The 26,913-nt window shown below is 41.9% G+C and overlaps 1 protein-coding gene across 1 annotated transcript in view; it reads left to right on the forward strand.

Moving 5' to 3' along the window:
- Positions 1 to 2,158: 2,158 nt before the first annotated feature.
- LOC311100563 (myosin heavy chain, fast skeletal muscle-like) overlaps positions 2,159 to 26,913 on the forward strand; it is a gene marked incomplete at both ends in the record, with an annotated part of 28,873 nt that continues 4,118 nt past the window's right edge. The window contains 26 exons of the mRNA XM_084141466.1: positions 2,159 to 2,362; positions 16,250 to 16,393; positions 17,128 to 17,284; positions 17,391 to 17,418; positions 17,536 to 17,641; positions 18,126 to 18,218; positions 18,311 to 18,374; positions 18,456 to 18,554; positions 18,660 to 18,763; positions 18,932 to 19,070; positions 20,840 to 20,958; positions 21,055 to 21,204; positions 21,298 to 21,468; positions 21,563 to 21,869; positions 21,965 to 22,029; positions 22,123 to 22,210; positions 22,775 to 22,892; positions 22,993 to 23,116; positions 23,221 to 23,357; positions 23,476 to 23,731; positions 24,126 to 24,368; positions 24,459 to 24,635; positions 24,731 to 24,876; positions 24,970 to 25,060; positions 25,164 to 25,553; positions 25,634 to 25,879. Coding sequence (XP_083997592.1) covers positions 2,159 to 2,362; positions 16,250 to 16,393; positions 17,128 to 17,284; positions 17,391 to 17,418; positions 17,536 to 17,641; positions 18,126 to 18,218; positions 18,311 to 18,374; positions 18,456 to 18,554; positions 18,660 to 18,763; positions 18,932 to 19,070; positions 20,840 to 20,958; positions 21,055 to 21,204; positions 21,298 to 21,468; positions 21,563 to 21,869; positions 21,965 to 22,029; positions 22,123 to 22,210; positions 22,775 to 22,892; positions 22,993 to 23,116; positions 23,221 to 23,357; positions 23,476 to 23,731; positions 24,126 to 24,368; positions 24,459 to 24,635; positions 24,731 to 24,876; positions 24,970 to 25,060; positions 25,164 to 25,553; positions 25,634 to 25,879 — 3,966 coding nt within the window. The remainder of the gene's footprint in view (positions 2,363 to 16,249; positions 16,394 to 17,127; positions 17,285 to 17,390; positions 17,419 to 17,535; positions 17,642 to 18,125; positions 18,219 to 18,310; positions 18,375 to 18,455; positions 18,555 to 18,659; positions 18,764 to 18,931; positions 19,071 to 20,839; positions 20,959 to 21,054; positions 21,205 to 21,297; positions 21,469 to 21,562; positions 21,870 to 21,964; positions 22,030 to 22,122; positions 22,211 to 22,774; positions 22,893 to 22,992; positions 23,117 to 23,220; positions 23,358 to 23,475; positions 23,732 to 24,125; positions 24,369 to 24,458; positions 24,636 to 24,730; positions 24,877 to 24,969; positions 25,061 to 25,163; positions 25,554 to 25,633; positions 25,880 to 26,913) is intronic.

Raw genomic sequence — 26,913 nt, forward strand, 5'->3', positions numbered from 1 at the left:
ACATGCTTACAGACTTATCAGAAACAATGCAATTATTTTTCTCTCAGTGGCAGAGTTTCTGAAAACGCTCACATTGACACGAACGTCTGATATTCACAAAGGGGAATGAACAAGGGCAGGGGTAGAGGAGATAACTTATTGGAATGAGGTGCATCCCCACCCTAAGATCCCTTCTCACTGTCATCCTTAGGACAGCTGGCACTTCAGGAATGTATTAATTCAATTAAGCTGAGGGTTCAAGTCTAGGTGAGTGCCAAGTCTAGGTCCAAAAGACTTCTCAACAGCTTCTACCCCCAAGCCATAAGACTCCTGAACAGCTAATCATGGCTACCCGGACTATTTGCACTGCCCCCCCACCCCATCCTTTTTACGCTGCTGCTACTCTGTTAAGTAAGTATTTATGCATAGTCACTTTAACTCTACCCACATGTACATATTACCTCAACTACCTCAACTAGCCGGTGCCCCCGCACATTGACTCTGCAACGGTACCCCCCTGTATATATAGCCTCCCTACTGTCACTTTATTTTACTGTATATATAGCCTCCCTACTGTCACTTTATTTTACTTCTGCTCTTTTTTTCTCAACACTTTTTTTGTTGTTGTTTTATTCTTACTTTTTTTGTTTAAAATAAATGCACTGTTGGTTAAGGGCTGTAAGTAAGCATTTCACTGTAATGTCTGCACCTGTTGTATTCGGCGCATGTGACCAATCAAATTTGATTTGATTTGATTTGATTTGATTCACAGCATGCTTGTTCATGATTTATCACTTCTCTTACCAGTTATCATCTCTCTTAACTCCTTCTGATGACATGATTAAACTTGCAATGAGTGACAGAACTACTGGCTGCTTTTCAGCCCTGACTCCATTGCTTATTAGCCCTCTAACAAATTAGATATACTAAGGCAGTTGTCTGTTAGAAGAGAAGCATGAAGGATTCGGCTTTTTAACTACAATATGTAATTATACATAATATTCTATGGCTTTCTAAAGTACAATAATTATCAACGAGGACTTGCCTACTGTACAGTACAGCACAATACAACACACATCTTCGGTGTTGTCCTTTTGTCCTCAAAGCTGATTCATAGTGAGATGCTGGGCCTGGGGGACCAAATCTCAGCCATGGCCTCGTCCACTAATCTCAGAGGCTTCTGTGAAGAGCCTAAAGGAATGTCTGTTGAAGGAATGTATATTGAAGGAGAAACCAGCTATGCTTTTATTCATAAGCCCAATCACAGCAATCACAAGACACTCAGATGGATTTTAGTTATTTAAGTCAGCCATTAAGCTTTTGGAGCTTTCACTGACACCTCTGGTAATACAAAGATCTGTGTGATTCTTAAGAAAGTATTGCATTCTGTTTCTCTGTATAGAAGAGTCAACAAGGTAACTATCAAAACCTTGGAGGCCCTAGCATCAGAGGCTGCTGGCCAAAGATGAACCCCAGCCAGAGGTCACTCTCCTCTGAGTGTGTCCTATGAGATCTCCCCCCTGAGCTGCAGCTGCTCCCTGCAGATTTGTGACAAAAGCTCAGTGACATTAATTTGCCTTAATATCGCATACCAATCTCATCACCTCTCTCAAGCCACACATTTTCAAGGGGCTTTGACCCAAATATAGGTGTTTGTTCAGTCTCCGCTTGAGCCAAAAGGAGTCTTATAAAAGGAGGAGAAGAAACAGACATCTAAATTTTTCGATTGGAGCTGCTATTGGTAAGTCCCTCTAAACTCTGTGAAGTATAGTGTACTTGTGCCTTGGTTAACTTCCATTACATGCCAATTAAAGCATTGCTAGACATGTTTACTGTGATCTTATGATTTGATGAGTGATTTGAGTTCTCTTTTATAGGAACACACATTACTGAAAGGATCTCATACATTCATTCTATCATCAGAGGTAAGTGTCTAAAACTCAGGAGGACAGGGTCGTGGTAAGGGCTAGAGCGGAATAATTGGAATGGTATCAAATACATCAAACAAATGGTTTCCATGTGTTTGATGCCATTCCATTTGCTCCATTCCAGACATTATTATGAGCTGTTCTCCCCTCAGCAGCCTCTTGTGATCTAAAAGTCAATTTTATTCTTCAGTTCAATTGACAAATACTTCCATCTCTGTCCCCCCCAGTCCCCTCCAGGGTGCTTTACAAAGATGAGCTCAGATGCTGAGATGGGGGTGTTTGGGCCGGCTGCCCCATACCTCCGGAAGTCTGATAGGGAGAGGATAGAAGTCCAGAACAGACCCTTTGATGCCAAGACGGCTGTGTTTGTGTCGGAGCCTAAGGAACTGTTTGTCAAAGGCACTCTCCAAAGCAAAGAGGGCAGCAAAGCAACCGTTAAGACTGAAGCGGGAGCAGTGAGTTACGTCTAATTGAACTAGTACAGTGCCATATTAAAAAAATATGTAAACAGTCGAGATCGAGTATTTTCCAAAAATCTATTCGTATTTTCTTCCTAAACATAGACTGTAACAGTGAAGGATGATGAAGTATTCCCCATGAATCCTCCTAAATTTGATAAGATTGAGGACATGGCCATGATGACCCACCTCAATGAGGCCTCTGTGCTGTACAACCTCAAAGAGCGTTATGCAGCATGGATGATCTACGTGAGTCACATTTGACATGAGTGAAGGCAGTTTTTTGTCTGATGGTGAGCTTGTTTCCATAGCTCAGCCTTTCCACATTACTCTCCTTAAACTGACATTACAATCACTGCTGTGTTTTCAGACCTACTCTGGGCTTTTCTGTGTCACTGTGAACCCCTATAAGTGGTTACCAGTTTACAACCAGGAGGTGATAGTGGCCTATAGAGGGAAGAAACGCCAGGAAACTCCACCCCACATCTTCTCCATCTCCGACAATGCCTATCAGTTTATGCTGACTGGTAGGATTCAAGCTCTTCAATGTAATTTATTAGTTCATCGTCTATTCATATACAGTATGTTCTTCTCATGATTGTGATGCTTCCTTTTCATTTAGATAGAGTGTGCCAGTCCATCTTGATCACGTAAGTAACAGAACTTGAAAATCCACAGACTTCAACAGGAAGAAACATTGTGTTTTTTATGGATGGGCTTTGTGTTTCTCTCAGTGGAGAATCCGGTGCAGGGAAGACTGTGAACACCAAGCGTGTCATCCAGTACTTTGCGACAATCGCAGTGTCTGGAAATGGGGACAAGAAGAAAGAGGGTCCAGGCAAAATTCATGCAAGTAGAACTCAACATCTTTATTTTCCTCTCAAGAAACAATGTTCAGACTACTATACAAAGAACATGCCTTTAGTAGGCTATCTAAACAGACAGATAATCTGCTGTATTTTATGACTGATTGAATTAATGTTACTTGATTGGCTGACTGGTTGATCTGTTGTGTCTTACCTGTAGGGAACCCTGGAAGACCAGATCATCTCAGCCAACCCTCTGCTGGAGGCTTTTGGAAATGCCAAGACTGTTAGGAACGACAACTCCTCTCGCTTTGTAAGTTAGTATTTCTGTCTATGTCATATGGTGTCACTTATTTGTCATAATTCAGTCATCAAGGTAATTACTGTCTTGTTTTATCTCTGTTCAGGGAAAATTCATCAGAATTCACTTTGGAACTACAGGAAAACTGGCTTCCGCTGATATTGAGACTTGTAAGTTGGGTCACACTTTATTTGGATAGTCCGGATTTTCCAGGTCATACTATCAACAGACTATCTGTTGATAAGCAACTGCTTGCTAAGGTTACGGTTAGGGTTGGGGTTAGGTTTAGAATAAGGGTTAGGGTAAGGGTTAAGGTTAGGGTAAGGGTTAAGTTTAGGTTTAGAATAAGGGTTAGGGTAAGGGTTAAGGTTAGGGTAAGGGTAAGGGTTAAGTTTAGGATTAGGATAAGGGTTAAGGTTAGGGTTAGGGCTAGGGTTCGGTTTAGTAGATAGTTAGTTAAAATGTTACTGATAGTCTGTAGAGCATCTACAGATGGACTATCCAAATAAAGTGTTACCGTAAGTTGTATGCCACATTTGGCTCAGAAACATTTATGATACACTGTGACATACACATGATACACAGCACAAACATGTTCTCTTTGTATTTGGCAGATCTCCTGGAAAAATCCCGGGTGACGTTCCAACTATCAGCAGAGAGGAGCTACCATATCTTCTACCAGATCATGTCCAACAAGAAGCCTGAGCTCATAGGGACTCTTCTCATCACCACAAACCCTTATGACTTCCCGTTTATCAGCCAAGGGGAGATTGTTGTGGCTAGTATCGATGACAGTGATGAACTGCTGTCTACTGATGTAAGTAGAGAAACTTTGGGCTAAATGCAATCAAACTCAAATGGCAGAAAATGTGATGAATTTGTCCCTTAATTTCTGATTTGATCAGGATCCCTTGCAAATGCTCTGTTTCGTTCATAAAAAAAAACACTGTCCACTGATGTGCTTCAAGAGTGCTATTGACATCCTGGGATTCACTGCAGAGGAGAAGATTGGCATCTACAAGCTGACTGGTGCTGTGATGCATTATGGAAACATGAAGTTCAAGCAGAAGCAGCGAGAGGAGCAGGCGGAACCAGATGGCGCTGAGGGTAAAAACATGGGATGCATGTCATTCCAGAAAGTTATTCCCTCCCTCCTACCATTGTTCACTCCCCTTCACAGATCTGATAGAATTGCTCTAATATGGTGGGAACTTATTAGAGCTGATGCTTACTGAAAATGACAACACACACATATTCTGGTGTCCTTTCTTTTCTATTTCAGTGGCTGACAATGCAGCTTACCTCATGGGCTTGAACTCAGCAGATCTGCTAAAAGCGCTCTGCTACCCCAGAGTGAAGGTTGGAAATGAGTATGTCACCAAGGGACAGACTGTTCAGCAGGTATTTGCCATCTTGTGTTGTTTTAGAGGTCTCAAATTCAACTTGTTGCTGTTGACTCATGTAATATGCTTATAAGGTGTACAACTCTATTGGAGCCTTGGCTAAATCTGTCTTCGAGAAAATGTTTCTCTGGATGGTCATCCATATAAATGAGATGTTGGAAACCAAGCAGCCAAGGCAGTTCTTCATCGGTGTCCTGGACATTGCTGGGTTTTAAATCTTTGATGTAAGTGAAATGTCAAAAAATTAGTGTTTATAATTCCCCAGTGTCATAACATTGGCCCAATAGATAGCAATCGAAATGGTATTTGTTGACTTTCTCAACAGTACAACCGTCTGGAACAGCTGTGTATCAACTTCACCAATGAGAAACTGCAACAGTTTTTCAACCACCACATGTTTGTGCTGGAACAAGAGGAGTACAAGAAAGAGGGAATTGAGTGGGAGTTCATAGACTTTGGAATGGACTTGGCTGCCTGCATTGAGCTTATTGAGAAAGTGAGAAATACTAGCTTCATTCGTGATAGCAATTTCATAGAATTTAGAACAACTTTTACACTTTCATTCAAGATCTAAACGCGGCACTGTCATTTGTTTGTTAATCCACAGCCAATGGGCATTTTCTCCATCCTTGAAGAGGAGTGCATGTTCCCCAAGGCTTCAGACACTACCTTCAAAAGCAAGCTCTATGACCAGCACCTTGGAAAGTCTAACAACTTCCAGAAGCCCAAGCCGGTCAAGGGCAAGGCAGAGGCTCACTTCTCCCTGGTGCACTATGCCGACACTGTGGACTACAACATTACTGGCTGGTTGGAGAAGAACAAAGACCCACTGAATGAGACAGTCATTCAGCTCTACCAGAAGGCAGCCTTGAAGCTGCTCTCTTTCCTCTACTCTAGTTATTCTGCCTCTGAGGGTAGGGACATAGAAGTGCATACAATGCATTCACTCACTCACACATTCCTGTCTGTCATTTTGTGTGGAATTACAGTCAGAAGTGGTTTCATGTCTTTGGAAATGTTTTGTACTGTAGAAAATAGTGGTGGTGCTGGTGCAGCAAAGAAGGGTACTAAGAAGAAGGGCTCTTCTTTTCAGACAGTGTCAGCCGTCTTCAGGGTCAGTAGAGAATGAACAACACATTCTGTATTCTCATTATTCCCTCCTACATGTTTGATGAAAATTATTGTAATACACATTTAGTTGTTGCCCTTAACAGGAAAACTTGGGAAAGCTGATGACAAACCTGAAAAGCACTCACCCCCATTTTGTCAGATGTCTGATTCCAAATGAGAGTAAGACGCCAGGTAAACATTTTCACCATATCATTGGTGTCTACTTCAGGTTATTTGGCTTTTGCTCATTATTTTGATTTGTTCCTTATGTAGGTGCTATGGAGAACCATCTAGTTATCCACCAGCTGAGGTGTAATGGTGTGCTGGAAGGTATCAGAATCTGTAGAAAGGGCTTCCCAAGCAGAATACTCTATGGGGATTTCAAGCAGAGGTAATAGGATTTTTGAACATACAGTACACACAATTTGTTATTTATTTTATTGAAACTCATTAAAAAAAATTCTACAAACAGTTCAATCTCTTTTCTACAAACCTTTTCCCTCTAGGTACAAAGTACTGAATGCAAGTGTTATCCCTGATGGCCAGTTCATTGACAACAAGAAAGCTGCAGAGAAGCTCTTGGGGTCAATTGATGTGGACCACAATCAGTATAAGTTTGGACACACCAAGGCAAGTGTTAGTGAACATCATCACTCCTGGTAGGGGCGGCAGGTAGCCTAGCGGTTAAGAGCGTTGGGTCAGTAACTGAGAAATCGCTGGTTTTGAATCCTCAAGCTGACTTGGTGAAAAATCTGCCGATGTGCCCTTGAGCAATGCACTTTACCCTAATTGCTCCTGTAAATCGCTCTGGATAAGAGCATCTGCTAAATGACTACAATGTAAATTGTAGTACCAATACTGTACAGATTCGTTTTTGGTATGAAAAAATCAGGTGTGGTAATTTCAAAATGGCCTCCATGTCTGTCTCCTGCAGGTGTTCTTCAAGGCAGGCCTGCTGGGTTTGCTGGAGGAGATGAGGGACGAAAAACTGTCCACCCTCATCACAATCACCCAGGCCCTGTGTCGCGGCTTCCTAATGAGGACAGAGTACTGGATGATGATGAAGAGGAGGTGAAGGCCATGATGATAGATTGGAGACCAAACAGGAGATGCATTGCATACATTGATGTCAATGAGACATTTGTAAGAACATTTCAGTTATAAACACCTCAAGTCATAATCTGTCCCTGAGATGGTATGGAGTACATTAAAATGTAAGGATCCTAAATCTGAGTTATGTCTTTGCAGAGAATCCATTTCTGTTGTTCAGTCCAACATGCGTTTCTTCATGAATGTGAAACACTGGCCATGGATGAAGCTATACTTCAAACTCAAGCCACTCCTAAAGAGTGCTGAGACTGAGAAGGAAATGGCTACCATGAAAGTGGATTTTGGCAAGTGCAAGGACGACCTGGTCAAAGCAGAGACCAAGAAGAAGGAGCTGGAGGCCAAATTGGTGACCCTGCTCCAGGAGAAGAATGACCTGCGACTGCAAGTTCAGACTGTAAGTATAGTTCTTGAGTGCCAAAGGATAGGAAACAATGTTCTTACAACATTTAATGACTTGCTCTAGAGATCCAGAGGAATTTTATCACATCAAAAAGCAAGGTTATTAGGATGCAATAGAAAATATCAACAGAATATTATATTTCGTTTGATGAGACATTTTCTTTCCAGGAGAGTGAAGGTCTGGTGGATGCAGAGGAGAGATGTGAGGGCCTCATCAAGAGTAAGATCCAACTGGAGGCCAAAGCCAAAGAGCTGGGTGAGAGGCTGGAGGACGAGGAGGAAATCAATGCTGAACTGACTTCCAAGAAGAGGAAGCTAGAGGATGAGTGCTCTGAGCTGAAGAAGGACATTGATGACCTGGAACTCACTCTGGCCAAAGTGGAGAAGGAGAAACATGCCACTGAAAACAGGGTTAATGTCTTTCATGAACGTATCTGTTTTCTAAAAAAGGTTATATACTTTATTCACTGACCTGTCTGTTTTTGAAAAACCAGCAGGTGAAAAATCTGACAGAAGAAATGTCAGGTTTGGATGAGATGATTGGCAAATTATCCAAGGAGAAGAAAGCCCTCCAAGAGACCCACCAGGAAGCCTTGGATGACCTCCAGGCAGAGGAAGACCAAGTCAACATTCTGACCAAAGCCAAAGTCAAGCTGGAGCAACAAGTGGATGATGTTAGTCTAAACCTTGAGCTTTATTAGCTTTATTCTGGATAGGTTTAACTATTAAACATACTTCCTACTTCTTTTTACAGCTTGAGAGCTCTCTGGAGCAAGAAAAAAATATATGGATGGATATGGAGAGGTCCAAGAGAAAGCTTGAAGGGGATCTGAAACTGACTCAAGAATCTGTAATGGATCTGGAGAATGACAAGCAGCAGCTGGAGGATCGACTGAAGAAGTACAATAAACACTTCAGTTATTCATCCATTCATATTCTAGAAAATGTGATTTGATAGAAACTCAACCTAAGAAACTCTAATCATATGGTTTTACTTGGCAGGAAAGACTTTGAGTTCAGCCAGATTCTCACCAAAATTGAGGACGAGCAAAGTTCATCGGCACAACCTCAGAAAAAGATCAAGGAGCTCCAGGTACTCAATGAGAAAATATTGCCTTCAAGATTAAGACCTTTATGTGTTTAACATGTTTCCTTCAATACTTTCTTCCAGGCCCGTATTGAGGAACTGGAAGAGGAGATTGAGGCTGAACGTGCTGCTAGGGCTAAAGTGGAGAAGCAGAGGTCTGATGTCTCCAGGGAACTTGAAGAGATCAGCGAGAGGCTTGAAGAAGCTGGTGGAGCCACCATTACTCAAATCGAGATGAACAAGAAGCGAGAGTACGAGTTTCAGAAACTGAGACGAGACCTGGAGCAGTCAACTCTGCACCATGAGGCTACTTCTGCTGCCCTGCGTAAAAAACACGCAGACACTGTGGCAGAGCTGGGAGAGCACATTGACAATCTGTAGCGTGTCAAGCAGAAGCTGGAGAAAGAGAAGAGTGAATACAAAATGGAGATTGATAATCTGGTCAGCAACATGGAATCAGTGTCCAAGTCCAAGGTAGATAACAATATCATTCCATTACAGAAAGATGCATTCATACTTTTTAAAATCATGAAAACAGATTTCATTGCTTATTATTTTCAAAGGCAAATTACGAGAAGATGTGTCATACTCTGGAGGACCAGCTGAGTGAATACAAGGCCAAACATGATGAGAACACTCGCCAGCTCGCTGATCTCAACACTCAAAGAGCAAGACTTCAGACTGAGAATGGTAGGAAATACAACATGCTGAGTTGGCAATTATCCACCACTTGGACCACAATAAAAGAGGGCCTGTTCTAACAAATGTTCTTGTAATCCTTTATCTGAAAGGCGAGTTTACCCGCCGGCTTGACGAGAAAGACGGAATACTTTCTCAGATGTCAAGGACCAAGATGTAATTCACTCAACAAACTGAAGAGCTGAATAGGCAGCTTGAAGAAGAAACCAAGGTTTGTTTTAATATTCTACTTTGAATAATGAATTCCTATCCAGGCCTCTAAAGAGTTTAAAAAAGTATAAGAAAGTACACAGCTCTACACATTCTTAAAAATTCTAACCTCCAAATCATAACCAACTCCCATCTTTTGGTGAAAGGGTGCTTGCTTGATCTACTTTAATTTGTTTCTGTAAAGGCCAAGAGTGCCTTAGCCCACGCTGTCCAATCATCTTGCCATGACTGTGAGATGCTGAGGGAGCAGTTTGAGGAGGAGCAGGAGGCCAAGGCTGAGCTGCAGAGGGGAATGTCCAAAGCCAATGTAGAGGTGGCTCAGTGGAGAGCCAAATACGAGACTGATGCCATCCAGCGTACTGATGACCTGGAGGAGGCCAAGTGAGTCAGAAGATACAGGCCTTTTAAATATTGTACTTTAGAAATGTACTGCTCACCTTCACGAGGCCAAGAAACATTGTTTCTACACTAAAGAAGGACATTTATATCCTCAGGATGAAGCTTGCCCAGCGACTCCAGGATTCTGAGGAGGCCATTGAGGCTGTGAACGCCAAGTGTGCCTCTCTGGAGAAGACCAAGCAGAGGCTGCAGGGAGAGGTGGAGGACCTCATGGCTGATGTGGAGAGGGCAGATGGTCAAGCAGCTGTCCTGGATAAAAAGCAAAGGAGCTATGACAAGGTAATAGACTTGTATTGAATTCACATGTAGCGACCTCCATAAAACAAAAGTTTATCAGTCAGACACCGATTCTGACCCTTAAGTAATAGACTACACTAAATTGGACTACCAATGTTTTGCCAAAAAGCTAAAATCAAGTCAACCACCTTTAACCAAGATCTTTCAAACCCTCCTTAGATTGTGGCTCAATGGAAGCAGAATTATGAGGAGAGTCAAGCCGAGCTGGAAGGTTCCCAGAAAGTGTCTCGTTCCCTCAGCACTGAGCTCTTCAAAATGAAGAACTCCTACGAGGAATGTCTGGAGCACCTGGAGGCCATGAAGAGAGAGAACAAGAACCTGCAACGTATGTAGTCCTGTGTAGCTCAGTTGGTAGAGCATGGCGCTTGCAATGCCAGGGTTGTGGGTTCGTTTCCCATGGGGGGCCAGTATGAAAATGTATGCACTCACTAACTGTAAGTTGTTCTGGATAAGAGTGTCTGCTAAATGACTAAAATGTAAATGCTAACTACACAATAGTCTGTGACTCTGCAGGTTTAAACTTCAGATCTGTAACTAACTATAATGTTATTCCAGAGGAAATCTCTGATCTGACAGAACAAGTTGGTGAGAATGGCAAAGCCATCCATGAACTGGAGAAGAACAAGAAGCAAACAGAGAAATTTGAGATCCAATCTGCTCTGGAGGAAGCTGAGGTTTGATGCCAATGGAGAAATGTCCTGAAAATGTCAATAAACAATGGAATAATTTCAGCATGAATAGCATATATTGTATTGTCACCCAAATAATTGTCAATTTATCAAATTATTTTAGGCCTCTTTGGAAAATGAAGAATCCAAGATCCTTCGTATCCAGCTGGAGCTAACCCAGGTCAAAGGTGAGGTGGACAGGAGGCTGGCGGAGAAAGAGGAGGAGATGGAGCAGATCAAACTTAACAACCAGAGTGTCGTCGACACCATCCAGTCGGCCCTAGACTCTGAGATCCGCAGCAGAAACGATGCCCTGAGGATCAAAAAGAAGATGGAGACCGATCTCAACGAGATGGAGGTTCAGCTGAGCCATGCCAACAGGCAGGCTGGTGAGGCCCAGAAACAGCTGAGGAACGTTAAGGCCCACCTCAAGGTAATGCATTCAAAGCATTTCTACATAATATGAATCTATAATGTCTTACTAATTAACTTTATTACAAAGTTTAGTTTATTTCTCTCCTCAGGATGCCCAGCTGCACCTGGATGAGGCTCTGCGTAGCCAGGAGGAGCTGAGGGAGCAGGCAGCCATTGTGGAGCGCAGGAGCTCCATGATGCAGGCTGAGGTGGAGGAGCTAAGGGCTGCCCTGGAGCAGGCGGAGAGGAGCCGTAAGATGGCTGAGCAGGATCTGACTGATGCCTGTGAGAGAGTGGGGCTGCTGCATTCCCAGGTATACTCACAAATATGTAGCATTTCCTTGGTTTATATAGATTTCCCATGCCACTATTGTAACATCTAATAACATTATCTATAATGCCATACTTTAACAGAACACCAGTCTTCTCAACACCAAGAAGAAGCTGGATGCAGATGTCAGTCAACTGCAAGGGGAAGTGGAGGATGCCATCCAGGAGGCTAGGAACGCAGAGGAGAAAGCCAAGAAAGCCATCACTGATGTATGTGTCATATCAAGCAAAGATTCACAATATCTTACCTCCATATCATTTCATATAAAACCAACAACAATATGATGTGATGAAATGTTCCCCTACACAGGCGGCCATGATGACTGAGGAGCTGAAGAAGGAGCAGGACACCAGCGGTCATGTAGAGAGGATGAAGAAGAACCTGGAGGTTACAGTCAAGGACCTGCATCACCGCCTGGATGAGGCTGAAAACCTGGCCATGAAGGGAGGCAAGAAGCAGCTCCAGAAACTGAAGGCTCGGGTAACCCATCCCCTTTTCACAAGATTATCATAGTATCACTGGGACTCAAATACTCTAGATTAATCTGAAGACATACCGGCAGATGGTGCTGTTGATCCTGTCAATATGGAATGTGTTTCTCCCAGAGCTGCTAGCCTCCCAAGTGGCACAGTGGTCTAAGGCACAGCATTGCAGTGCTAGCTGTGCCACTAGAGATCCTGGTTCAAATCCAGGCTCTGTCGTAGCCGGCCGTGACCGGGAGACCCATGGGGAGGCGCACAATTGGCCCAGAGTCGTCCAGGGTAGGGGAGGTAATGGCCGGCAGGGATGTAGCTCAGTTGGTGGGTTCGATTCCCACGGGGGGCCAGTATGAAAAAATAATAAAATATATATATATATTAATAATGTATGCACTCACTAACTGAGCGTCTGCTAAATGACAAAAATGTAGACTGGAGGCACAGTGAAATCATTGAAGGTTTTTAGCTGCTATACTGGAAGCGTATCCCAGAGGAAGCCTGAGACTCTTTACCAAGTGTTTATTACTTGATGTGATCTACTCATTGGCAGGTGCGTGAGCTGGAATTAGAACTGGAGGCTGAGCAGAAGAGAGGAGCTGATTCCATCAAAGGAGTCCAAAAATATGAGAGGAGAGTCAAGGAGCTCACCTTCCTTTTTGTAGATCTGGTCTGTTCAGTGGAGTAAATGTACAGACCAGATCTACAAAAAGAGCCAACAGAGACTGTACTTTCTAAAAAAGTTGGGTTCTTTTAATATAGACTGTACTATATTGACTCTGTTTTACAAATCCTTTATTGAGAGTATTTTAACTTTTTGTATTGTTTGTTGGTTTGGCAATGCCACTGTCAGTCAGAGAAACATGCTGAGAAGGATTATTACCACAGCAAGTAAGGTACTTGGAGTCAAACAGACAGGCCTGGATGAGATCTTTAAGGTCAGGGCCCTCCGTAAGGCTCACAAAATCATTTTAGACCCAAGTCACCCCCTGTACCTGGACTTTGAATTACTCCCCTCTGGGCGTAGGTATAGGGCACCCCTCAGCAGGAAAAATAGAACGAGACAATCATTTGTGCCAGGTGTGATATCCCTCTTAAATAGCTCGGGCAAATGTTCCCATTGACCCCGTAAGGCCAGCAGGCTAGTCTTTGTTTAAATGCCCCGTAAGGCCAGCAGGCTAGTCTTTGTTTAAATGCCAGAGCAGGGATGCCGGGAAGGTACAATACGATACAATACAAAAACATAAGTATTCATATATTTCACTACTACATTGATTGATTGATGTGTGTATTATTTTTTAGAAAAAAATGAAAATAAAAAACAACATTTTGTATTACATATTTTTTATATGTACCAGCCTGAATCTGAGTGACTAGAAGACCCAGAAGTGGTTAGAAGACCCAGGATTTGTGCCTGCTTGGCTGCCTGCCTGGATGTCTGGATCTGCTTATGTAGTGACTGTAGCACAACCTAGTGGAACTATAGTACAAAATAAATGAAGCAAGTGCATGAAAACTGTTTCTGGGGTGTTCTTTTAAAGTGTGATACAAAACATTTAACATTCGCTCTTATCTTTTTTGCATAAACAGATGCTCCAGTGATCTAATCAGGCCTACGTTTTATAGTTTTTTTTTAAATTGTCATTATCTTGCCAAACAAGGCAACAGTATAACAAGTGTAACACAATCATCCCAATCATTAGTCCCTTAGCCAAACAGTGTGGATTTTGAGGCTCAATTTAGACCCGGCAGGACCGCCATGTGCATATAGTTTTAATTTCATTTGAGAGTCTGGGATTTTCAGAGATCAGTAGAGATCCTCAGGAGAATGCATGGTGACATTTTGGGCTTCCCCATGACATCCAAAATAGGCATCCTCTCCAATGTCAAAGTCCAATACAGAACACACGCACACACAAAAGGCCCACGGGCCTAAAGCTCGCATGTTATCTCAGGATTAGTCATGATTAGGCCCCATAATCGAAAGACAATCCAGCCTGATCAGAAAGGCACGAAGACATTTCCTATCGCTGAGTTAAAGCTGTGTGTCATTAGCTGTGTGATGCCTTCTTTAGAACTATCTGTTTAGTGCACAGTGATTGACTATCATATTTAGGGTGACGCATCCCACCTGTGTTTGTCTTATTTTTCTGTGGTCCAGTTATAAACACACACATTCAGTGTCTCAAAAGTCATCATCATAACTTTGGAATTTAAATTGTCTGAAAACCAGATTGGAACTTAAGCTTGACATTGGAGTATAATACCCATCCTGCATGTTTTACATACTGCAGGATTACACTAGAGCTTTAATTCGATTTCCAATAAGGTCCTGTGCTCTTTCTGCCCAAATACAAACAGATTAGCAGATTAATATCTCCATGCTATTGATTTACGTTAGATTGATGTTTTAAACTATAAATATAAATGATGGAACTATACATTATAGATGGAACATCTATATGCCTGGCAAAATATATAAATGCTGAAATGCCATTTCCTGTCACATACATCAAGGACCAATTAAGATCATGCTTAGAATAGGATCACATATGTATCCTTATCTTTGCTTCATCTGAAATGAATAGCTATCCCCCCAAACAATTTTAAGATGCAAAATATTTCAAGGTTTCACAGTTTTCCAATTCCATCCATCAGTTTCTGTAACGTCTGCCCTCTGCCTCTGAAAACCATTGTCTGGCCACTATGCCACTAGATCCCAGAATAAGCTCCATAATGAGAGATGACAGAGAACTAATCAGGGGGGTGGCTTACTTTCCCAAAACAAGGTGAAGGATTTGAGGGGCGGACCAAATTAACTCAATAAAAGTCCCTTTAATTACTGAGGGATCCGTATGAGGGAGAACTCTGGTGAGTAACACTCTCCTATAGAGGTTTGTGCACTACTGACTGTCTATGTTAAAGCTTTTCATCAACAAAAGGTTCCATTAAGATGTTTTCAAATGTTTGATTTAATTCAAGAATGAATTTAAAATAATGGTTCCTATTTCTCCTCAGGTGAGGGAAACAAAACAACAACCTTTTCTCAGTGAGTCTGGATTTGGGTAAGGTTGAAGATGCATTATTTTACAGTCCTCTCTCAGCTGGTCTTTTTAATTGATTCCTGTCACTGGATGTCTCTCCATCAGAGAAAGTGAATTTTCTGGACATATTTTGAAACTCTGCTTTCTCTTCACAGTAAAAGCCCAGCCATGAGTACGGACGCAGAGATGGCCATTTTCGGCGAGGCAGCCATATACCTCCGGAAACCAGAGAGAGAGAGGATTGCCGCTCAGAACATCCCATTTGATGCCAAGACAGTCTGCTATGTGACCGACAGCAAAGAGCTGTACCGCAAAGGCAACATCCAGAAGAGAGACGCTGGCAAAGTCACTGTAAAGATTACTGGTGGACAAGTGAGTGTTTGACTCCACAAGTGATTCATATAGACAGTATTACTACACTGAGTATACCAAACATTAGGAACACCTTCCTAATATTGAGTTGCACCCCCCCTTTTGCCCTCAGAACAGCCTCAATTTGTCGGGGCATGGGCTCTACAAGGTGTTTAAAGCGTTCCACAGGGATGCTGGCCCATGTTGACTCTAATGCTTCCCATAGTTGGGTCAAGTTAGCTGGATGTCCTTTGGGTGGTGGGCTATTTTTGATACACACGCAAAACTGTTGAGTGTGGAAAAACCCAGCAGCGTTGCAGTTGTTGACACAAACCGGTGCGCCTGGCACCTACCCCGTTCAAAGGCACTTAAATATTTTGTCTTGCCCATTCACCTTCTGAATGGCACACATACACAATCCATGTCTCAACTGTCTCAAGGTTTAAAAATCTTTCTTTAACCTGTCTCCTCCCCTTCATCTACACTGATTGAAGTGGATTTAATGTGTCATCAATAAGGGATCATAGCTTTCACCTAGATATTACTTGTTAGATATTACTGCACTGTCGGAGCTAGAAGCACAAGCATTTCGCTACACTCGCTATAACATCTGCTAAACACGTGTATGTGACAAATACAATTTGATTTGATTTGACCTGGATTCACCTGGTCAATGTTTTGTATACTCAGTGTACGTTGTAATAATAACTAATACAATATGTTAGTAATTAACAGAAGTAGTACTACATGTTAATAACTCTCATGTCTAACTTTCCAAGGGCGTAACAGTGACAGAGGATGACGTGTATCCAATGAATCCTCCTAAATTTGATAAGATTGAGGACATGGCTATGATGACCCACCTCAACGAGGCCACTGTGCTGTATAACCTCAAAGAGCGTTACGCAGCATGGATGATCTACGTGAGTCTAGACTGGTTGACATTACGTAGTATCAGTGGTGGAAAAAGTACTCAATTGTCATACTAGATTAAAAGTAAATATACCTTAATAGAAAATGACTCAAGTAAAAGTGAAAGTCACCCAGTGAAAAACTACTTGAGTAAAAGTCTAAAAGTATTTCGTTTTAAATATACTTAAGTATCAAAAGTAAATGGAATTGCTAAAATATACTTAAGTATCAAAGTAAAAGTATAAATCATTTCAAATTCCTTACATTAAGTAAACCAGACGGCACAATTATATATATATTTTTACATTTACAGATAGCCAGGGGCACACTCCAACACTCAGACATAATTTACAAACAAAGCATTTGTGTTTAGTGAGTCCGCCAGATCAGAGGCAGTAGGGATGACCAGGGATGTTCTCTTGATAAGTGTGTGAATTGGACCATTTTCCTGTCAAAATGTAACGAGTACTTTTGGGTGTCAGAGAAAATGTATGGGGTAAAAAGTACATTATTTTCTTTAGGCATGTAGTGAAGTAAAAGTAAAAGTTGGCTAAAATAATAAATAGTAAAGTAAAGCACAGATACACCAAAAAACTACTTAAGTAGTACTTTAAAGTATTTTTACTTAAGTACTTTACACCACTGCATAGTATATACAATTCTTTATCATTCACTCCAATACAATATCAATGAGATGAGCCAAAAGTAATTGGTTACTAATGATGCGCATCATACTGTGTTTCAGACCTACTCTGGGCTGTTCTGTGTCACTGTAAACCCCTATAAGTGGTTACCAGTTTACAACCAGGAGGTGGTAGTGGCCTACAGAGGGAAGAAACGCATGGAAGCCCCACCTCATATCTTCTCTGTCTCTGACAACGCATATCAGTTCATGCTCACTGGTAAGGTTGATATTTGGCTGTAATGAAAAACTTGATTCAGCAGAATTACCTGATAATGTCAATATATCCCTCTCATTAAACCTTCAAAAAATATTTGTATTCACAGACAGAGAGAACCAGTCTGTCCTTATCACGTAAGTTGCATTCTATATTAACAAACCGTCATATTTTTGTACCACAAGTACCACTTATCTTACCTATCTCAACGCATCTTATTCTTCTCCCACCCTTGTATCTGTATCTGAACTCAGTGGAGAATCTGGTGCAGGGAAGACTGTGAACACTAAGCGTGTCATCCAGTACTTTGCGACAATCGCAGTGTCTGGGAAGAAAGAATCTACCAGTGGCAAAATGCAGGTGAGAGGCTGTCACGCCCTGACTCAGGGGACGTTTATTTGTTGAGTCAGGGTGTTCATATTCCGTGTTATGTTAAGTTTTCTATGTTTAGTGTCTAGATCGTGTAGATCTATGTTGGCCAGGGTGGTTCCCAATCAGAGGCAGCTGTAGCTCGTTGTCTCTGATTGGGGACCATACTTAGGCAGCCGTTTGGCACCAGTCTGTGTGGGATCTTGTTCTGTATAGGTTTGTTTTGTGTAACCTCAAGACTTCACGTATCGTTTGTTTGTTGTTTTGTTGTGTTCAGTACTTAAATAAAAATGTACGCTTATCACGCTGCGCCTTGGTTCCACGAATCTTTAAACGATCGTGACAGAGGCCCTGTGATACCAGGCTGGTACCAGCCGACAAAAACCTAGTTCAAATGTATGTAATAGCCATTTTAACAAGTAAAAATCAGATAAATAGTGGTTTGTGAAGTAAAGTGTTAGCAATTATTCTACAGGGCTCGCTGGAGGATCAAATAATTGCAGCCAACCCCCTGCTGGAGGCCTATGGTAATGCCAAAACTGTGAGGAACGACAACTCCTCCCGATTTGTAAGTTGAGCATATTACCGATATCTTTAATATAATTCTTAAGACGTGTTACAGTTCAAACCAGCAATCATAAATTATTCTCTTTCAAACAGGGTAAATTCATCAGGATTCATTTTGGAACCACTGGAAAGCTAGCCTCAGCTGATATTGAGACATGTGAGTCTACACTGTGTTTTTCTGTGCATGGTCTAGACTAGAGGTTATGGAAGGCGTTGCCACTCTTGACTCTTTCCCCAGACTTGCTGGAAAAGTCCAGAGTGACATTCCAGCTTGCTGATGAGAGAAGTTATCACATCTTCTATCAAGTTATGACCAACCACAAGCCAGAGCTGATAGGTAAGGATCACATGATTAATGGCATCCCCAATGGTCCATCCTGACATTGAAGCGGAGTATTGAGATTGAATTCTAAATCACTAATGACTATATTGATCTCCACAGAGATGCTGCTCATCACAACCAATCCATATGATTTCCCCATGATCAGTCAGGGGCAGATCACTGTGACCAGCATCGTAGACAAAGATGAACTGGTCGCCACCGATGTAGGTCTTCTTGATTTGATCAATAACTTGACAAATCATGTTTGCACATGTATCATAATGCGATTAGCATAATACAACATCATGTGGAATCTGCTTATAGTATATATTTAGATTCCTGCTCTTCTATTAACATTGAATCTACTTATATCTGATTTATTTGGCTACTAGACTGCTATTGATATCTTGGGCTTCACGCTGGATGAAAAGATGGGCATCTTCAAGCTGACAGGTGCTGTGATGCATCATGGGAACATGAAGTTCAAGCAGAAGCAGAGAGAGGAGCAAGCAGAGCCAGACGGCACTGAGGGTAAACATGGGTTTTGAATATGTATACATAATATGAATATACTGTACAGTGGGGGGGAAAAGTATTTGATCCCCTGCTGATTTTGTACGTTTGCCCACAGACAAAGAAATGATCAGTCTATAATTTTAATGGTAGGTTTATTTGAACAGTGAGAGACAGAATAACAACAAAAAAATCCAGAAAATGTCAAAAATGTTATAAATTGATTTGCATTTTAATGAGGGAAATAAGTATTTGACACCCTCTCAATCAGAAAGATTTCTGGCTCCCATGTGTCTTTTATTCAGGTAACGAGCTGAGATTAGGAGCACACTCTTAAAGGGAGTGCTTCTAATCTCAGTTTGTTACCTGTATAAAAGACACCTGTCCACAGAAGCAAGCAATCAGATTCCAAACTCTCCACCATGGCCAAGACCAAAGAGCTCTCCAAGGATGTCAGGGACAAGATTGTAGACCTACACAAGGCTGGAATGGGCTACAAGACCATCGCCAAGCAGCTTGGTGAGAAGGTGACGACAGTTGGTGCGATTATTCGCAAATGGAAGAAACACAAAAGAACTGTCAATCTCCCTCGGCCTGGGGCTCCATGCAAGATCTCACCTCGTGGAGTTGCAATGATCATGAGAATGGTGAGGAATCAGCCCAGAACTACACGGGAGGATCTTGTCAATGATCTCAAGGCAGCTGGGACCATAGTCACCAAGAAAACAATTGGTAACACACTACTCCGTGAAGGACTGAAATCCTGCAGTGCCCGCAAGGTCCCCCTGCTCAAGAAAGCACATATACAGGCCCGTCTGAAGTTTGCCAATGAACATCTGAATGATTCAGAGGAAAACTGGGTGAAAGTGTTGTGGTCAGATGAGACCAAAATGGAGCTCTTTGGCATCAACTCAACTCGCCGTGTTTGGAGGAGGAGGAATGCTGCCTATGACCCCAAGAACACCATCCCCACCGTCAAACATGGAGGTGGAAACATTATGCTTTGGGGGTGTTTTTCTGCTAAGGGGACAGGACAACTACACCGCATCAAAGGGACGATGGACAGGGCTATGTACCGTCAAATCTTGGGTGATATCCTCCTTCCCTCAGCCAGGGCATTGAAAATGGGTCGTGGATGGATATTCCAGCATGACAATGACCCAAAACTCACGGCCAAGGCAACAAAGGAGTGGCTCAAGAAGAAGCACATTAAGGTCCTGGAGTGGCCTAGCCAGTCTCCAGACCTTAATCCCATATAAAATCTGTGGAGGGAGCTGAAGGTTTGAGTTGCCAAACATCAGCCTCGAAACCTTAATGACTTGGAGAAGATCTGCAAAGAGGAGTGGGACAAAATCCCTCCTGAGATGTGTGCAAACCTGGTGGCCAACTACAAGAAACATCTGACCTCTGTGATTGCCAACAAGGGTTTTGCCACCAAGTACTAAGTCATGTTTTGCAGAGGGGTCAAATACTTATTTCCCTCATTAAAATGCAAATCAATTTATAACATTTTTGACATGCGTTTTTCTGGATTTTTTTGTTGTTATTCTGTCTCTCACTGTTCAAATAAACCTACCATTAAAATTATAGGCTGATCATTTCTTTGTCAGTGGGCAAACGTACAAAATCAGCAGGGGATCAAACACTTTTTTTCCCTCACTGTATATATACTTAATCTGAAATTAAAAATACAACATGTGACTCATCTCACAGATGGTCCCTTGAGGGTGGTCAACTTTACGTAATAGAGATGTAAAATTATTCTACTGCTGCTGTCATTGTTTTAGTGGCTGACAAAGTTGCCTACCTCCTGGGCCTGAACTCTGCAGACCTGCTAAAAGCTCTCTGCTACCCCAGAGTGAAGGTTGGAAATGAATATGTCACCAAGGGACAGACAGTCCAGCAGGTGAAACACCATATCTATTTAATATTACCGAAAAATTCATATCAATCAGTCCATTATGATTATTACAATTCTGTTGTATTGTTGTTTCACATTTAGGTCCATAATTCAGTTATGGCCCTGGCAAAATCGATCTATGAGAAGATGTTCTTGTGGATGGTTATCCGCATCAACCAGATGTTGGACACCAAGCAGCCAAGGCAGTTCTTCATTGGTGTCCTGGACATCGCTGGGTTTGAGATATTTGATGTAAGTATTGAATGTCGTCAGCGCTGTACTTCATCTAATGATACAGTCTCTGCAATATTGAAATACAGTATGTCAATCAAATACTTTCTACAGTACAACAGTCTGGAGCAGCTGTGTATCAACTTCACCAACGAAAAACTGCAGCAGTTTTTCAACCACCACATGTTTGTGCTGGAACAAGAGGAGTACAAGAAAGAGGGAATCGAGTGGGAGTTCATAGACTTTGGAATGGACTTGGCTGCCTGCATTGAGCTCATTGAGAAGGTAAGTGTAATGGGAATTGTTAATGTCATATGAGAAGAATTTACACTACTGTTGTATCTCGTATCAACCTCTTATCAACCTCATTCTACAACAGCCAATGGGCATTTTTTCCATCCTTGAAGAGGAGTGCATGTTCCCCAAGGCTTCAGACACCACCTTCAAGAGCAAGCTGTATGACCAGCATTTGGGAAAGACTGGCTGCTTTCAGAAGCCCAAGTCTGCCAAAGGCAAGGCCGAGGCCCACTTCTCCCTGGTGCACTATGCCGGAACTGTAGACTACAACATCTGTGGATGGCTGGACAAGAACAAGGACCCGCTGAACGAGTCTGTGGTCCAGCTGTATCAGAAGTCTGCAGTTAAACTGCTGTCTCTCCTATATGCAAGCTTTACACAAGCCGATGGTATGGGATCTATAACTTTACCTCTTAAACATGGTCTTGTTTACACAACATTATGTTTTAGATATTCACACAACCCTTGCTTGTTTCATTGACAGATCTTAGCAAGAAAGGTGCCAAGAAGAAAGGTGGCTCTTTCCAAACAGTGTCTGCCTTGTTTAGGGTAGGGGGATTCATCAAGTAGTGAAAATACTGACTACAAACGAGGTATTGAGACTCAAACTTTTCACTCAAACACATTACTTTCATCCCACAGGAGAACTTGGGCAAGCTGATGACAAACCTTAGATGCACTCATCCTCACTTTGTGCGCTGCTTGATTCCCAACGAGTCAAAGACTCCAGGTAAAACTAAAGCATTGGTTATTGAGTGTAAGTACGAAATGCAGTGAGCTCCAAAAGTATTGGGACAGTGCATTTTTGTTGTTGTTTTATTGTAAATAAGAATATAATATGTTTCTAAACACTTCTACATGAATGTGCATTCTAAAATGATTACGGATAATCCTGAATGAATTGTGAATAATAATGAGTGAGAAAGTTACAGATGCACAAATATCATTACATGCTAGGAATATGGGACCAAATACTAAACTTTGGACTACTTGAATACACATATAAGTGAATTTGTCCCAATACTTTTGGTACCCTAAAATAGGGGGACTATGTAAAAAATAAAAGTGCTGTAATTTCTAAACGGTTCATCCGATATGGATGAAAATAACATCAAATTAAAGCTAACAGTCTGCACTTTAACCTTATAACCTTATCATTTCAAATCCAAAGTGCTGGAGTACAGAGCTAAAACAACAACAAATGTGTCACTGTCCCAATACTGTTGGAGCTCACTGTAGCAGTTAACAATCATTCTCTTCAGAAAAAATGCAGCTAAAATCTTGAACATCTTAGGTCTCATGGAGAATGCCTTGGTGATCCACCAGCTGAGGTGTAATGGTGTGTTAGAAGGTATCAGAATCTGCAGAAAAGGTTTCCCGAGCAGAATCCTGTATGGTGATTTCAAGCAAAGGTATACAATCATCCATAGTAGTTCACCAAAATGCTATGCATTTAAATCCTTTGAAAAAATATGACATACCTAATGCATATATCTTTCATGTTTGTAACAGATACAAAGTCTTGAATGCCAGTGTTATCCCCGATGGCCAGTTCATTGACAACAAGAAAGCTTCAGAGAGGCTCTTGGGGTCAATTGATGTGGACCACACTCAGTACAAATTTGGGCACACCAAGGTAAGAGGAGCCCAATTTTGTTCACAATCACAAACCACAATGTTAACATTAGCATTTAATCTAAATCCTATTCTACGGCCCAACTATGTCCTCTTGTCTCTCAGGTGTTTTTTAAGGCTGGGCTGCTGGGAACTCTGGAGGAGATGAGAGACGAGAAGCTGGCAGCTTTGGTTACAATGACTCAAGCACTCTGCAGAGGCTTCGTCATGAGGAAGGAGTTCAAAAAGATGATGGAGCGAAGGTAAGACTGTTCAATTGACTCAGTAGGACTGATCTGCTTGACTAATTATCTGTAAAGCTATAATATTTCATTTTTCTGACCATGGGGATGATGTAATAACCTCTTATTCTTTGCACAGAGAATCTATCTTCATCGTCCAGTACAACATCCGCTCCTTCATGAACGTGAAACACTGGCTATGGATGAAGCTGTACTTCAAGATCAAGCCCCTGCTGAAAAGTGCTGAGACAGAGAAGGAAATGGTCACAATGAAGGAAGAGTTTGCGAAGTGCAAGGAGAACCTGGCCAAGGCTGAAGCCAAGAAGAAGGAACTAGAGGAGAAAATGGTCACGCTTCTGCAGGAGAAGAACGATCTTCAGTTACAAGTAGCTTCGGTATGTTATTCTCCAGTTAGGCCCCAAAACATTTACAACAAAGCTATATTGACATTGTAAAATAAATAAAAGCATGTAAAAATATAAAGGTTATTTTATGTAGAAACCCTCATATTAAACACCGACGGTATTCAGTAAGTTGATGGGTTATATTTAGGATAATGTTTTACAGCTCTGTCATTCTATTTTTCATATTTAAAACATCTTATTTTATAATTTTATATATTTTACATGTTATAAAAATGAGCTGTAATCCTTTAAAGTTTCCAAAATTCTGGTAGTTTACTGGTAAATTGTGTAAGTTACCAGTAACATTCCCCCCTTAGCAACCCTAATTTTGATGAAAAATAAATATAATATTTGATTTAAACATGTTTTGAAAATGATTCTGTAGGAAAGTGAGAACCTTTCAGATGCAGAGGAGAGATGTGAGAGTTTCGTCAAGAACAAGATCCAGCTGGAGGCCAAAGCTAAAGAGCTGAGTGAGAGGCTGGAGGAAGAGGAGGAGATAAACGCTGAGCTGACTGCCAAGAAGAGGAAGCTGGAGGATGAGTGTTTTGAGTTAAAAAAGGACATTGATGATCTGGAGCTCACCCTGGTTAAAGTGGAGAAAGAGAAACTTGCAACTGAAAACAAGGTTAAAGCAACTTCCCCGGCATAAAGTATACATTGAAGCTATTTATTTTATCAGTATGAGAACTATTAACTTTTGTGTTTGTGTGAACAGGTGAAAAACTTGACTGAAGAGGTGTCAACACTGGACGAAACCATTGTTAAAGTATCCAAGGAGAAGAAAGCCCTCCAAGAAGCCCACCAGCAAGTCTTAGATGATCTCCAGGCAGAGGAAGACAAAGTCAACACTCTGACTAAAGCCAAGGCCAAGCTGGAACAGCAAGTGGACAACGTGAGTTTGACAAGTCCAGTACATCATAGGCCTACTGTATGTCATGACGTCCTAACCTTGGTATATTCTTAAAATTCTTCCATGTGATGTTACAGCTAGAGGGCTCTCTTGAACAAGAGAATAAACATTCCATGGACCTTGAGAGATCCAGGAAGAAGTTTGAGGGAGATTTAAAACATGCCCAGGAATCCATAATGGATCTGGAGAATGAAAAACAGCAAACGGATGAAAAGCTGAAGAAGTAAGATGAAATACTACTTACATTCTGTATACATTCTACTGGATCAAGTTTTACCCAAATTTCAACAACTTTCAATTAATGTTTAACTTATAGGAAAGACTTTGAAATCTGTCATCTTGTTGGGAAAATTGTGGATGAGCAAGCCCTTGGTGCCCAGTTGCAGAAGAAACTCAAGGAACATCAGGTATCAAAATGCAACAAATGTTTCAAGCAATGATATTGACATGTAGTGCAAATGCCGAGAATGCGTCCAATGATTTTTTTATCAACTGTTCTGTTTCTTCCAGGCCCGTATTGAGGAGCTGGAAGAGGAGATTGAGGCTGAACGTGCTGCCAGGGCTAAGGTGGAGAAACAGAGGTCTGATCTCACCAGGGAACTTGAGGAGATCAGTGAGAGGCTTGAGGAAGCTGGTGGAGCCACCATTGCTCAGATCGAGATGAACAAGAAGCGAGAGGCCGAGTTTCAGAAACTGAGAAGAGACCTGGAGGAGTCAACTCTGCACCATGAGGTTACTTCTGCTGCCCTGCGTAAGAAACATGCAGACAGTATGGCCGAGATGGGAGAGCACATCGACAACCTGCAGCGCGTCAAGCAGAAGCTGGAGAAGGAGAAGGGAGAATACAAAATGGAGATCAGCGACCTGGTCAGCAACATGGAGTTGGTGTCCAAATTGAAGGTAAGTTGACAAGTTAACATGATGTATTGAGCATTTTCAAACCTATATTTGTGGTTATAAAGAATGTTTTGTTCTGGCAGAGTAACCTGGAGAAAATGTGCCGAAGCCTTGAAGACCAAATCAGCGAGCTAAAGGCCAAAAGCGATGAAAGTCAGCGAAACGTCACTGACATCACTGTCCAAAAAGCAAGATTCCAAACAGAGAATGGTGAGCTTTCTCGTCAGCTAGAGGAGAGAGAATCGCTGGTTTCTCAGCTGACCAGAAGCAAACAGGCTTTGACTTCACAGGTGGAAGAACTGAAGAGGCTGGCTGAAGAGGAGGTTAAGGTACAGAAACACAACTGATTGAAATGTCCGCATCAAGTCAAAAAAACATTAAGACACATACAGTGGGGAAAAAAAAGTATTTAGTCAGCCACCAATTGTGCAAGTTCTCCCACTTAAAAAGATGAGAGAGGCCTGTAATTTTCATCAGGACAAAATGAGAAAAAAATTTCCAGAAAATCACATTGTAGGATTTTTTATGAATTTATTTGCAAATTATGGTGGAAAATAAGTTTTTGGTCAATAACAAAAGTTTCTCAATACTTTGTTATATACCCTTTGTTGGCAATGACACAGGTCAAACGTTTTCTGTAAGTCTTCACAAGGTTTTCACACACTGTTGCTGGTATTTTGGCCCATTCCTCCATGCAGATCTCCTCTAGAGCAGTGATGTTTTGGGGCTGTCGCTGGGCAACACGGACTTTCAACTCCCTCCAAAGATTTTCTATGGGGTTGAGACCTGGAGACTGGCTACTCCAGGACCTTGAAATGCTTCTTACGAAGCCACTCCTTCGTTGCCCGGGCGGTGTGTTTGGGATCATTGTCATGCTGAAAGACCCAGCCACGTTTCATCTTCAATGCCCTTGCTGATGGAAGGAGGTTTTCACTCAAAATCTCACGATACATGGCCCCATTCATTCTTTCCTTGACACGGATCAGTCGTCCTGGTCCCTTTGCAGAAAAACAGCCCCAAAGCATGATGTTTCCACCCCCATGCTTCACAGTAGGTATGGTGTTCTTTGGATGCAACTCAGCATTCTTTGTCCTCCAAACACGACGAGTTGAGTTTTTACCAAAAAGTTATATTTTGGTTTCATCTGACCATATGACATTCTCCCAATCCTCTTCTGGATCATCCAAATGCACTCTAGCAAACTTCAGACGGGCCTGGACATGTACTGGCTTAAGCAGGGGGACACGTCTGGCACTGCAGGATTTGAGTCCCTGGCGGCGTAGTGTGTTACTGATGGTAGGCTTTGTTACTTTGGTCCCAGCTCTCTGCAGGTCATTCACTAGGTCCCCCGTGTGGTTCTGGG

The sequence above is a fragment of the Coregonus lavaretus genome (genome assembly GCF_964263955.1).
Source record: "Coregonus lavaretus genome assembly, chromosome: 25".
Lineage (NCBI taxonomy): Eukaryota > Metazoa > Chordata > Actinopteri > Salmoniformes > Salmonidae > Coregonus > Coregonus lavaretus.